Source organism: Canis lupus, chromosome 11, assembly GCF_003254725.2.
Source record: "Canis lupus dingo isolate Sandy chromosome 11, ASM325472v2, whole genome shotgun sequence".
Taxonomy (NCBI): Eukaryota; Metazoa; Chordata; class Mammalia; order Carnivora; family Canidae; genus Canis; species Canis lupus.
In genome coordinates, this window is record NC_064253.1 from 49241064 (window position 1) to 49253806 (window position 12743).

General features: G+C 39.2%; 1 protein-coding gene across 2 annotated transcripts; it reads right to left on the reverse strand.

The window, feature by feature from the left end:
- Positions 1 to 185: 185 nt before the first annotated feature.
- On the reverse strand, positions 186 to 12021 carry NDUFB6 (NADH:ubiquinone oxidoreductase subunit B6). Of its 2 annotated transcripts, none has more exons than XM_049091845.1 (4): positions 11732 to 12021; positions 8374 to 8466; positions 4070 to 4114; positions 186 to 379 (listed from the first exon to the last, which is right to left on the reverse strand). In XM_049091845.1, the coding sequence occupies exons 1-4, from the start codon at positions 11906 to 11908 to the stop codon at positions 311 to 313; spliced, it is 384 nt and encodes a 127-aa protein (XP_048947802.1). In that variant the 5' UTR covers positions 11909 to 12021; the 3' UTR covers positions 186 to 310. The 2 variants fall into 2 exon arrangements, with proteins under 2 accessions (XP_048947802.1, XP_025288989.1); XM_025433204.3 differs by having other exon boundaries at positions 11729 to 11908.
- Between the last annotated feature and the right edge of the window lie 722 nt (positions 12022 to 12743).

The window sequence follows — 12743 nt, forward strand, 5'->3', positions numbered from 1 at the left end:
TTAAGTACCATGTAAGAAAAAAAAACTGGCATGTGACTACTTTCTACATCCTGTTTTTCAAGTCAAGAATGGTCAGAAAAAGGTAATCACTCATATTTTTTTGGCTTGTCCAGTTTTTACTTATTGTTAAATAACTCAAAGAGTTGCAAATTGTACAATATTTGTGAAGAAATAGACCACACATATCTCAGAGTAAACTTTATTACTTTTCCAGAAAATATATTCAGTAAATACAGTAATGCATCAATAAACGTGGCCTCATATGCCTTTGAAATTTTTTTTGTATGCCTTTGAAATCTTAAAGTAATCTTCAATGATGTTGATCAGGAAATTCTTTCATTGGTGGAATTACTTCTCCAGTCTCCAGAATTATATCACCCTAAAAAAAAACAAAAAACAAACAAAAAACAAAGATGCATTAGCAAAAAAATCTTGCCTGCAGAGATGATAGTTTCACTTGGTCAGATCTCACAAGGAAAATGTGGTTCAGTTGTGGCATTCACATTTTGAAAGAGACTTAAAGTAGAAGCTGTCCAAAGATGAGCAATATTCAGAATATTAAAGTATACGTGAAGGTGAGGTATAAGTGAAGGAAGTATAAGGGGAAGTTTCACTCAAAATTTCCAGAGGAGCAAGAAAGTGGTCTTCATAGGTGATAAAGAGATATGTTTATTTTGTATAGCCTCAAGAAATAGGAAAAACCTTAAAAAGTTATGAGGAAACAGCTTCAGTCCAATAGAAGGAGGTAATGTATTCCCACCTGTTTACTATTTGACTCAGATATGAGAGACAGAATGCAAACTTTGCCTGGGTAGCTGGTTCACTGTTATCTTTTCAAACCTAGATACAATGTATATGGTAGAAAGGGCATGGGCTTTGGAGCCAGAATCAAGTGGTGAGAATTCTGGAACCTTCTCTAGGAAGCTGTATCATTTTAGGCAAATTACTTAGCTTTAGTTTCAGCTTTGTGTTTTAGACAGATTTTGTGAGCCTAACAGTCTTACGAATTACTGGGTAGACTAGAAATAACCCCAACCCCACCCTTGCCATTCCTTGACTTTTATTGTGTGTAAGCCATTATACATTTGGGGAGTAATTTGTTACACAGTTAGCATTACAGTTAGCATTACCTTAAAGTGGTACTAATGCTGCTGTAATAAAAATCAAACCAATGGCACTGGCTTAACATTGGAGGCAAGGATGCTGGAATTGGAGGCTAAAAGATGGGGCAGTAGTAACTTGGAAGCAAAGTGTCTAATGAATTGAGGTTCTGGGAGAAGTAGCTAAAAAAAAGTTATAGTATGTTTGACTACTACTAGCTACCTTGGGAATGTACTTTAAGAAATATAAGCTCAGGCAAGAAGAGGCAGATTTAAGAGGAGATACAAAAGTGGAAAGAAGAAAAAATTCAGGACCTTGCAGTACTGGAAAATAAGACTTTCTGAATCTCTAAAAACTAAGAGCTAACAATGAAGACATATTGAGAAACAGAAGCCCAATAAAACCCAAACAAAAGGACTCTGTCCTATGGCAAAGTTCAGACTGATCTTGAACCAGTTCTTCAAATATCTTCCATATAACTCCATGGAGTTAAAGAGGCAGCTGTATGAGTACAAAGAAATGAGAGAACTTGGCAATTACACAAAGTACAGATGCATGTGAGACTGACTAGAAGCAAATAGACTCCCATCAAGTATTTTTCTTTACATAATTACCAACTGTTGTGGGAATTAGATCAAATAAACATATAGGCAACAAAAGTCTTTGAATGTTTGAGCTTAAAACAACCTCTGGCACTCAACCTTGTGTGCAGGAGGCAGATTTTAAAGGCTATCCAACCCTAAGAAGGACATGCTTCCCAGTATCCATTTTAGACGTGGTCTAGGTTGAAAATGGACAGTATTTTTACATGAAGATGAGGTATAAGTGAAGGAAGTATCTTGGCTTGTCCAGTTTGGGTTGAAAATGGACAAGAAAAAGAAAAAAAACAAAAAAAAACAAAAACCCCAAACCCTGGATGGACAGAGCCAGGAGCCAGGAAGAACAATGAACAAAGGTATTCCAGAAAACAAAATCAGTGCCCATTCAGCTACCTTACTGCACTCGGTTAGGAGCCTTGATGTTTGACCACTGGGATTTAGGAATGCCAAGAACTAGTGACTGCTTGCCGAATTCCACCACTGAGCAATGGGTGTGTTTGGGGGCAGTGAGGGGAAGACAGGGCATACAGTTAAACTGGCCTTCTTAGTTCATTGACCCTCAGATCTCCAAAAGAAGTCACATCTAACCCTGGCAGACACTACTGTACAATGTCTGGAGATCCTGCATTTGGGGCTGGTTGCAGCGAAGGTACAGGACTCGGATTTCCCTGTAGAGAAAGAACTATATTATATGTGTGGGGAGAAGGAAACGAAGAGCTATTTGGTAATTAGAAGGATGGACTGGGGCACAGACTCCAGGCATAGTAGGCTGGGAAATATATTTTAAAAAAAAGCACATAGAGGGGCACTTGGGTGGATCAGTGGTTGAGCGTCTGCCTTCAGCTCAGGGCATGATCCCGGAGTCCCGGAATCGAGCCCCACATTGGGCTCCCTGCATGGAGCTTGCGTTCTCCTTCTACCTATGTCTCTGACTCTGTGTCTCTCGTGAATAAATAAATAAAATCTTAAAAAAAAAAAAAAAAAGAAAGCACATAGATCTATGTGACAATGACAATGAGTTCTGGCCAATAGGATCTGAAGAGAAGTGATGCACTAAGCTAGTTCCAAGCTTAGACCTTAAAATCCTCCTGAGATGTTCAACCCACTCTGCCTTAACATGATCTTTGGAAGCCTCATAGGCTAGATGGCATTAACTATAAGATTGTGGAGATCACCTGATGTGTATCAGTCTAAGATGTCAATAAGAAATAGACCTTTGTTTTGTTAAGCCACTGAGATCTGAGGGTTTGTTACTGCCTATCCTATTCTAATATATGTACAAATGAGCATTCTTTAGGTCCTCACAGGGGAAGTTTCTCAAAGGGTCAATGGCACAGAAACAAGAAGAGTGGCGAAAAAAATACAGGACTAGGCAAAATGCTTTGGGATCACTGTGGTCTTCTAAAGAAAGCCTCACTTTCTTTTCCTTTGAACACAATGGCAAAATAAGTAAGTGATAATTATTTCAATGGAAGATTAAATAAATTACTCAACTGGTGAAACCAGTAAGATAATTTGCTATTTTGAGACTACCAAGGCCCTGACACATGTCAATTATATGCTACAAAATATAGAAGAAATCCCCTAATTCCTAAAGCAGAGGTCCACCTGAAGGGTTAGTAGATTTTGGTGCTTTGCCCTAAAGTTCCCTTCTGTTGCAGATGATAATGGATTAATGAGACCATGTCATTTGATTGAAGCAAGAACCAACACCGAGTTTTGCTTTTTAAAGTCACAGGACTTAAAGATTGATGGTAGTTCATTATCTACCTATGACTAGAAATAGGACAAGAACCTAATCTGTATTTTGCTATTCTTAAATAATAACCTCACAAACAACCAGTAAAAATACCAACTGATGACTATGTAATCTTTTAATGCTGAAAAGATTCAACTTTAAATTAGGATAATAGCTTACATATTCAAACACAAAACTTAAAGTACACATTAACAGATATAAAATCCACAAATGGAGAAGTTAATGTCAAACTGCCCTTAGAAATGACAGTTTGGAATTAATAGCAGAGGAATTCAGTTGCTGTTACATGCTCAAGTGTCTGCTCAGGCTAGTGCCCTAAATCCTCAACCCTACATGAAACAGGGTACCAGTAAAAAACTGTTGGTATCTTCAGTTCACTTTAGGACTATAAAGGTCATTTAAATTTTACAGCCAGCTTCCAAAGAAATATGCCCACCTCCCATTTTCAACTGTAACTGCTGCCTTACAGTATCTCCTTTTTTTTTTTTTTTTTTTACAAGAATGTACAAAACAAACTTATAATGACAAGAGAAAGGAGCACTTTAATGATCACTTAGGGAGAAAAAGAGAGAAAAGTAATAAAAGAAAAATCAGATATATTAGGACTTACTGGGAATATTCTGGGCTTCCTTTCAACAATGGCATATGGTTTTGCCTGCAATAAAAGTAATGCTCTGTTAATTACAGTTTTAGATTGTCTTCTAAAATAAAATAGATCATATCCCAAATTTTTAACTTAAGCCCCAAACTTTCACCAAACTCCAGACTCCTACATTCAACTGTTCACTCAAGATCTTTATTTGGCTATCACCAGTAGTCATCTCAAATTTAACCAGGTCCAGCTTGTAATCTCCCCCACCCCCAAATGTTTCCTTATTGCAGCAAATGGCACTTTCATTCTCCTAGTCTGAAAGACCAAAAACCTTGACTCCTCAGCAGATGCTGTTGTTTCTATCTTGAGATTATATCATGAATCCAACTATTTCTCACTACCTAGTACTACTACCGTTATTCAAGCTTCTATCATTTCTTTTATCCACTAGTGTCCTGGTGTCCACACATGCCCTCTTAGTCTACTCTCCACATGGCAGAGTAGAGTGATTCTTTTAAGATGGACCACTCCTCTGCTCAAAGTTTCAGAATTCTTAGAGCAAAAACCAAAGTCCTTGCTATGATACCTAAGACCCAATACAATCTGGCCCTTGGCTATCTGATCTTCTCTCTCTCTCTCTCTCTCTCTCTCTCTGTATTGTAGCCAAAGTAGTTCCTTTGCTATTAGTGCAATCAGTTGGGTCTGCTTGTGCCTCGGGGCCCCTATATGAAATGATTCCTCTACCTGAAATGTTCTTTTAGATATCTGCTTGGTCCATATCCTTATTTCATTTATGTTTCTTTTCTTTTCTTTTTTAAATATTTTATTTATTTATTCATGAGAGACACACACAGAGAGAGAGGCAGAGACACAGGCAGAGGGAAGAGCAGGCTCCATGCAGGGAGCCCGACATGGGACTCGATCCCGGGTCTCCAGGGTGACACCCTGGGCCGAAGGTGGCGCTAAACCGCTGAGCCACCTGGGCTGCCCTATGTTTCTTTTCAAACAGCACTTTCCCAGAGATATCTAGTCTTTTACCCTGCTTAGTTTTTCTTCTATAGATTATCACCCCCTATAACATTATATGCCTCCTTATTTATTGCCAGTCTTCAAGACTAGAATAAACATTTCATGAGGGCAGAGACTCAATCTGCTTTGTTCACTGCTATATCCCCATGTTTAGAACAGTGCCTTGCACACAAGAGATACCAAAAATGTTTGTTAAATAAATGTATTTATTAAGCATACACATCTGCATACGATATCACACGAACAAAATTTTATTAAAAGATGATTGGCATAATTTAAGACTCAAACTGGAGCCACAAGCAGGAAATAAATTCAGAATACAATGTAAATACATTAAAATGTCTTTGAAGTACTGGGGCCAGAGGCAAGAAGACACTGAAATGTCCCTAGAATGTAAAATTCAATTAGTCAGTAAAGGTGTTAACTGAAGCAAACTGGCTACAACATAAATGAGGATGCAGATCTACCCAAATCCAGAGAAGGAATAAGGTAAGGGAGAAATTTTGGGACCTCTATTGACATTAAAACCTTTAGCTAATTATGTCCATCTGTGGCTCAGGAAAAATCTCCTGGAAGTATGACTCCCTCAGATAAGCAACTACATTAAAGTCTCTAATTGTCAAACCAGTAACAGCACCTTATTAAATCTACTTCTCTTAGAAGATGTTTTTCCAATTCTAGAAAAATTTAGTTAAATATAGATATAATAAAGATTAAACCTAGAGAATAAACAGATGTCAAATTTAATAAATTCTTAAAATACCAGGACAATCCATATATTCTGTTATTTAGAACATTTGTATTGTTTAAGGTAATCAATCTGGCAATTAGAGGTTCTAAAAGATTAGTTTTAGGATTCTAGTTAAATTGCATAATTGATTGAGGCTTGTGACCATAAGTTTAAAAAGATTTTGCTTCCTAGTGTCATTAACTTGCCCTATAAATGCTTAAAAACAAAATTCAACATATAAATATAAAATGTCTAAACACAGCTTAAAACATGTAAGAGAATATGATTATATTTGTAAGTGGAATTTAGGAGAGTTCAACTTGAATTACTCCAAAGATAATAAGAACAAACAAAGGAGACTGCTCATATTTTACTAGATGTATAAGTAATTTAACAGAATTTTTAAACTGAATATAAAGAATAGGAAAAAAGGAGATTTTTTAAATTTGAAACTGAATTTTAATTTATATTCCAGGTAACTGTGGACAGTTCTTTCTGAACATAAAAACCACTCTTGGATATTTAAAAAAATAAAAATTTGTACTGGATTGCCTGGGTGACTCAGTGGATGAGTGTCTACCTTCAGCTCAGGGGTGATTCCAGAGTCCCGGGATCGAGTCCCACATTGGGCTCCCCACAAGGAGCCTGCTTCTCCCTCTGCCTCTGTCTCTCATGAATAAATAAATAAAATCTTAAAAAAAAACTGCACTTACAGTAGTAATAGATTTTTCTTCTCTAGAGTCTTGCATGTTAAGACAGTAAAAAAATAACAGACATATAATGATTATGAAATAGCCTGTGGACTTGCAGGTGAAAATAAATATAAAATTTTGCACAAGCCCATTAACAAGAGAAACAAACTATCCTCTGACCCTCAGACATATAAATTGTTAGCCCTCTTTAATGGTTGCAGGAAGATTTTCTGTTGGTTTATAAAGTGAAAACACTAAACTCCAACTCTAATTCCTACCAGCCTCCACTAATTTCATGTTTCTAACATAGAAGACAGGCCATGTCCACTTGGACATCCCTAATACTGATGCTGACAGCACATGCTCCTATACAAATTTACTCCTTTCCAAAACCCTATGTATATAACTTCCAAGACTAAAAATTTTATAGTCATTAACTGCCTCTGAACTTTGGTTTCATTCCCAACTTAACTTGAGTTGTCTTCCTTAAACAATGTGTTCTGGCAATTTAATGAAATAAAATTAATTTTAAAAATAAGATGCTTGTCATACAAAAAAAAAAGTCTTCGGGCTTCACTCTTCTTTTTCATTTCTGCTATCTTCACCCTAACCAGATTCTCATCAACTAAAATCTATTAAACTGCAACAGTCTCTAGTTGATTTACCTCACATCAGTACTTTCCTCCCTTCAATTACCCCCATCATATCAATGTTTTTTATGTTTTCCTAAATATAGCACTTTATCAACTCACTCTCTTATTGAAAAATGCAAAGCTTCCTCATTCAGGTCCTGACATCTTACTATAGACTGCCACTCCATCATTGCCCCAAACCATCCTTCTTACAGATGTCCTCTTCCCCTTGCTCAGGTTCCAATATCCTACTCCAGGTTACTACCACTGCTGCTCTTCAAACAGGTATACTCACCACCACCACCCCCAACATCCACCTCTCCCTGGGACCTAATAACCTCACTGGATATAAGAATGGGTTTGGATTACAACACTCCATGCTGGGCAGCCACCACTGCCCCCTTAAATGTACTCCTTCTTCACCCTGCCTTGGATCCAACACCTATACCAGACTATCCCTTGACTTTAAAATATGGCAACTGCCTCAGTTTAATCACCACATGCAAGATCTTCCCATGACAAAGTTCAAGCTTTTGGACATCCTGGATTCTAAAGAACGAAAATGGTGAAAAATCAGAATGAAGGGAAGGGAAATGGGACGATAACAAAGATAACCTTTGTCTATTTTGACTTTATCCTGTATCATATCTATGCTCAAAAAAGGAGCAGAAATTCTTTGCTCCCTTCCTACTTAGAACCCCAAGTTTACACTAGTATTATGAGGTTGATTTCATTCTGATCATTTAAACATTGTTTTTATGAGAAAATGCACTTCAAGTTGTAATAAACTAATATAAAGATTAATTAAAAAAAAAATCAGGGATCCCTGGGTGGCTCAGCAGTTTAGCACCTGCCTTTGGCCCAGGGCATGATCCTGTAGTCCCAGGATCGAGTCCCACATCGGGCTCCCTGCATGGAGCCTGCTTCTCCCTCTGCCTGTCTCTGCCTATCTCTCTCTCTCTCTCTCTCTCTCTCTCTGTCTCTCATGAATAAATAAATAAAACTTAAAAAAAATAAAATTAAATTAAAAACCACACTTTCCTTAAGTTTCAATAAAACTTTTACTTAACTATTTTATTGAAAGTAGTTCAAAATCAGTTTGTTTTTATTTTTCAAAATCAGTTTTAAGTGGCAGATTATTTCCCCTAAGTAAAGCAGGGTAAGGCATGCCCACATAGGAAATAATTTTGTATAATATTAAAAATAACTCTGAAAAATACATACTTAAAACATACTTACATTCACATGATATTTGATATAATAATGAACAATCCAGGCAGGTATAAGTACATGAGTAAAAGCAAAGATACTGTGTCGGTATACCTTGTAAATCTGGGGAGAAAAGAAACATACATGATCAGGTATCTCATTTTTTTATGTTTGTGGCAGAAAAAATGCATCAATGATATAATAATTTCATGATTATTTTTAAATGTCTACTTGCTATATATTTCCTTACAGTCTGTAAGTAACCTCACTCATTTAAGTATTTTTATTAAACAAAGGACCAGCTAGGGCATACCTACAGAGTTCAGAGCAAACAAGGCTCAAGACAATTACTATTTTGCAAAGCTACAGTAAGGTATTCATAGATATATATATATATAGATATAGATATGTATGTCATAGATATGTATGTCATAGACATGTATATACATATATGTATGTATTTTAAAGACTTTTTAAAATGTCCTTATTATAAGTTTACTAAAGATAAACATGGCATAAATAATGAAAAAATAACTTTAACCAATTTAATTAGAATAATCAAACCTACAGAATTTTTCAGATAAAGTCAACCCCCTAATTTACCAATTTCAGATACAATCAACATCACTTGCACCATTCTAGGTATAAGGCACAACCCTGAGCACACCAAAGCTTGAAAAAGAACGTTTTACATACTGGAATAGATAGAGGTGTTCCAAGCTCACTTTAAGATGCTTTCAAGTACACTATTTTTAAAAAGAAAGGTAAAATAGAACTAAAAATGGAACCTTCATGAGGCAGCCAATTTGACTGAAACGTACCTATATTACCAGGGATAACTAGACCCTAGGTGCTATAGTATATATGATTATAGAAGGAAAATTAACTCAAAGTATGGAAAAACAGACTAAAATAATTATTTACTTCCTTATACCACTGGCTGTTGGGTGGGATGTCCACTTTCAACCAGTAGCTGCCAAAATCAACAATGTCAGGGATAATGTCAGGGATACAAAAGGTGACAGCAAAGTTGAATTAGAGTTTAATTTTACCACCATAAATAAGTATCTAATACCACTTTCTCAGAAAAATTTGCACAAGACTTGGTAGCACAGTAAGAAAGTAGATACACTTGGATCTCAATGTGAACTCCTTCAACTCCTAACTCTGTGACCACCAATAAATCACTCAATTTTTGTAGGTCTCATTTTCTACTACACATTTAAATTAAGGATTTGGAGTAGTTTCTACCTTACAGAAGTAAAGAATTAAATAAAGTAACACATGTCACACCCTCAGCAAAATGCAGGGCAGAAAGTAAGTACTCAAGTGTTACTTAATAGTGTCACTACCATTATTATATTAGTCAATGTCGTGGCTTGTTGAAAGCAATTTTGAGATAAGAGTGTTCATCACTTAAATTGATGTAATTTAATGACCTAAGAAAATGTCCAGAGACCCTGAAAATAAAGACAGCTCTTAAATGAGTGACTTTCTGTAGTGTAAAGCCCAGAAATGTCACTTTTAAATTAAACAGTGTGTTAAAAGTACATAGTGGTAGTTCAGAAAGGTGGTTCTTGAATATTACTCATTAAGCATACCACCATCTTTTATGGTGATCACATGGGGTTAGATGACCAGTTAGAGGCTCCTTGTGTCTTCTAGTAGTTGAGTGTAGTGTTATCCTCTATAACCTCAACCTTAAAAAGCAGATAGGTGTTCTTAAATAACTAAAGTTACAGAATTTTCACTCAAGTGAATCCTTCTATCATTCTGCAAAACCTAAGCAAAGATTTGCCTCTTTAAGAATATCCACTGGAAAAAGGACAGTCTCTTCAATAAATGGTGCTGAGAAAATTGGACAGCCACGTGCAGAAGAATGAAACCAGACCATTCTCCTACACCATACACAAAGATAAACTCAAAATGAATGAAAGATCTAAATGTGAGACAAGAATCCATTAAAGTCCTAGTGAAGAACACAGGCAACACCCTTTTTGAACCTGGCCACAGCAACTTCTTGCAAGATACACCTATGAAGGCAAGGGAAACAAAAGCAAAAATGAATTATTGGGACTTAATAAAAAGCTTCTGCACAGCAAAAGAAACAGCCAACAAAACTAAAAGACAACCTACAGAATCGGAGAAGATATTTGCAAATGACATATCAGATAAAGGGCTAGTATCCAAAATCTATAAAGAACTTATTAAACTCAACACCAAAGAAACAAACAATCCAATCATGAAATGGGCAAAAGACATGAGGAGAAATCTCACAGAGGAAGACATAGACATGGCCAAGAAGCACATGAGAAAATGCTCTGCATCACTTGCCATCAGGGAAACACAAATCAAAACCACAATGAGATACCACCTCACACCAGTGAGAATGGGGAAAATTAACAAGACAGGAAACAACAAACGTTGGAGAGGATGTGGAGAAAAGGGAACCCTCCTGCACTGTTGGTGGGAATGTGAACTGGTGCAGCCACTCTGGAAAACTGTGTGGAGGTTCCTCAAAGAGTTAAAAATAGACCTGCCCTACGACCCAGCAATTGCACTGCTGGGGATTTACCCCAAAGATGCAGACGCAATGAAACACGGGACACCTGAACCCCGATGTTTATAGCAGCAATTTCCACAATAGCCAAACTGTGGAAGGAGCCTTGGTGTCCATCGAAAGATGAATGGATAAAGAGCTGTGGTCTATGTATACAATGGAATATTCCTCAGCCATTAGAAACAACGAAAACCCACCATTTGCTTCAATGTGGATGGAAGTGGAGGGTGTTATGCTGAGTGAAGTAGGCCAATCGGAGAAGGACAAACATTATATGGTGTCACTCATATGGGGAATATGAGAAATAGCGAAAGGGATTATAAGGGAAAGGAGGGGAACTGTGTGGGAAAAATTAGAGACAAACCATGAGAGACTCCTAACTCTGGGAAACGAACCTAGGGTGCGTGAGGTGGGCGGGGGGCGGGGGTGGCTGGGTGACGGCACTGAGGGGGGCACTTGATGGGATGAGCACTGGGTGTTATACTCTGTTGGCAAATTGAACTTCCATAAAAACAAATGGGGAAAAAAAAAAAAAGAGTCGCCTCCTTCTCGTCACACTTGACAGCGACAGGGCAGGGCTCTGCCAAAGCTCCAAGTGCTCCTGAACTCCAGAGCTTCCAGCCCAGGACTCTCGGGACAAGTTAGCGAACCTGCTAAGCCTAAGTCCCGGTTGAACCTGGTTCTCCTCCAAGGAACCGCCTGGCCTTGCCGGCCCAGAGTGATGTCAGTCCCTGGTGTGGCCACAACGGGCAGGAGGCGCCCAGCAGCCAGGCTGGGGGTCGCAGCAGGGCGCGAGCATCAGCGCCGGGGAGGCCCCTCACTCACCACGTTCTTCCAGGGGGTCTGGTCCCGCAAAAACTTATTCCAAAATTTCTCCATAGGCCACACCCGCTGCGGGGGCAGCACCGGCTCCCGGGGGCTCAGCTCCTGGTCCTTTAGCCATCGCCTTCTCAGCTGTTGGAGCTGCTGCAGACGAAGCTTCTCGTCTGGCGTGTACCCCGCCATGTCGCCGCCGGCACCAAGGCAGGACCGGGCGCGTCCCCGGCCAGCGTCAGGTCACTTAGGCGCGCAGCCAGCCCCGCTCCGAGGCGACCTTGCGAGGACGCCGGGAGCGGCGCGCCATTATGACGTCACCACGCTCCTGCCCCTGCCGCTGCCCCTGCCCCGGCTGCAATCTGCGCGCGGCGGCTGGGCTTGCGCAGTGTCTCCGCGGCGATTACCCGCGAGCGGGGTGGCGGCGCGTCTTAGCTGTGGGAGAAGGCGAGGCCGCGTGACCGGAAGAAGGAAGCAGGGGAGGTCCCAGGTCGGAGTGGCGTGCTCGGCCCTGGGAGGACGAGGGTGTGATCCGATGAATGTGAGGTCCAAATGCAGATTCTTCAGCCCCTCGCCCGCCTTGGTGCTCCTCTTCCCCCGACCTGGAGAATGCGGAGGACGGTACTTCCAAGTTTACGCCCCCAGCTGTGTGAGTAACTAGTAAAGTGACCTTGGGCAGTCTCAGTCCGCTCCCTCATCTGGACGGCGGAGGCAGAAAGAGTAGCTAAATGTCTAACAGAATTTGGCACATTCATGCTTTGACCCAGCAATCCCGCGTCGAGGACTCTATCCCAAAGATACGGTGGTAAAAATATGAAAAGAATATGCAGGCATATTCACTGAAGCACTATTTACAATCAAATGCTGGAGATTATCCCCAAATTCCTCAATAGTGGACTGGTTGAATGAATTATGGTGCAACACTGGAATGAGGTGCTCTATATGCAACCGTGGAATGATCTCTAGAATATATTCAGTGAAAGAAAACTAAGTGGAGGGAAGTGTATATAGTATGCTACCTTTTTGT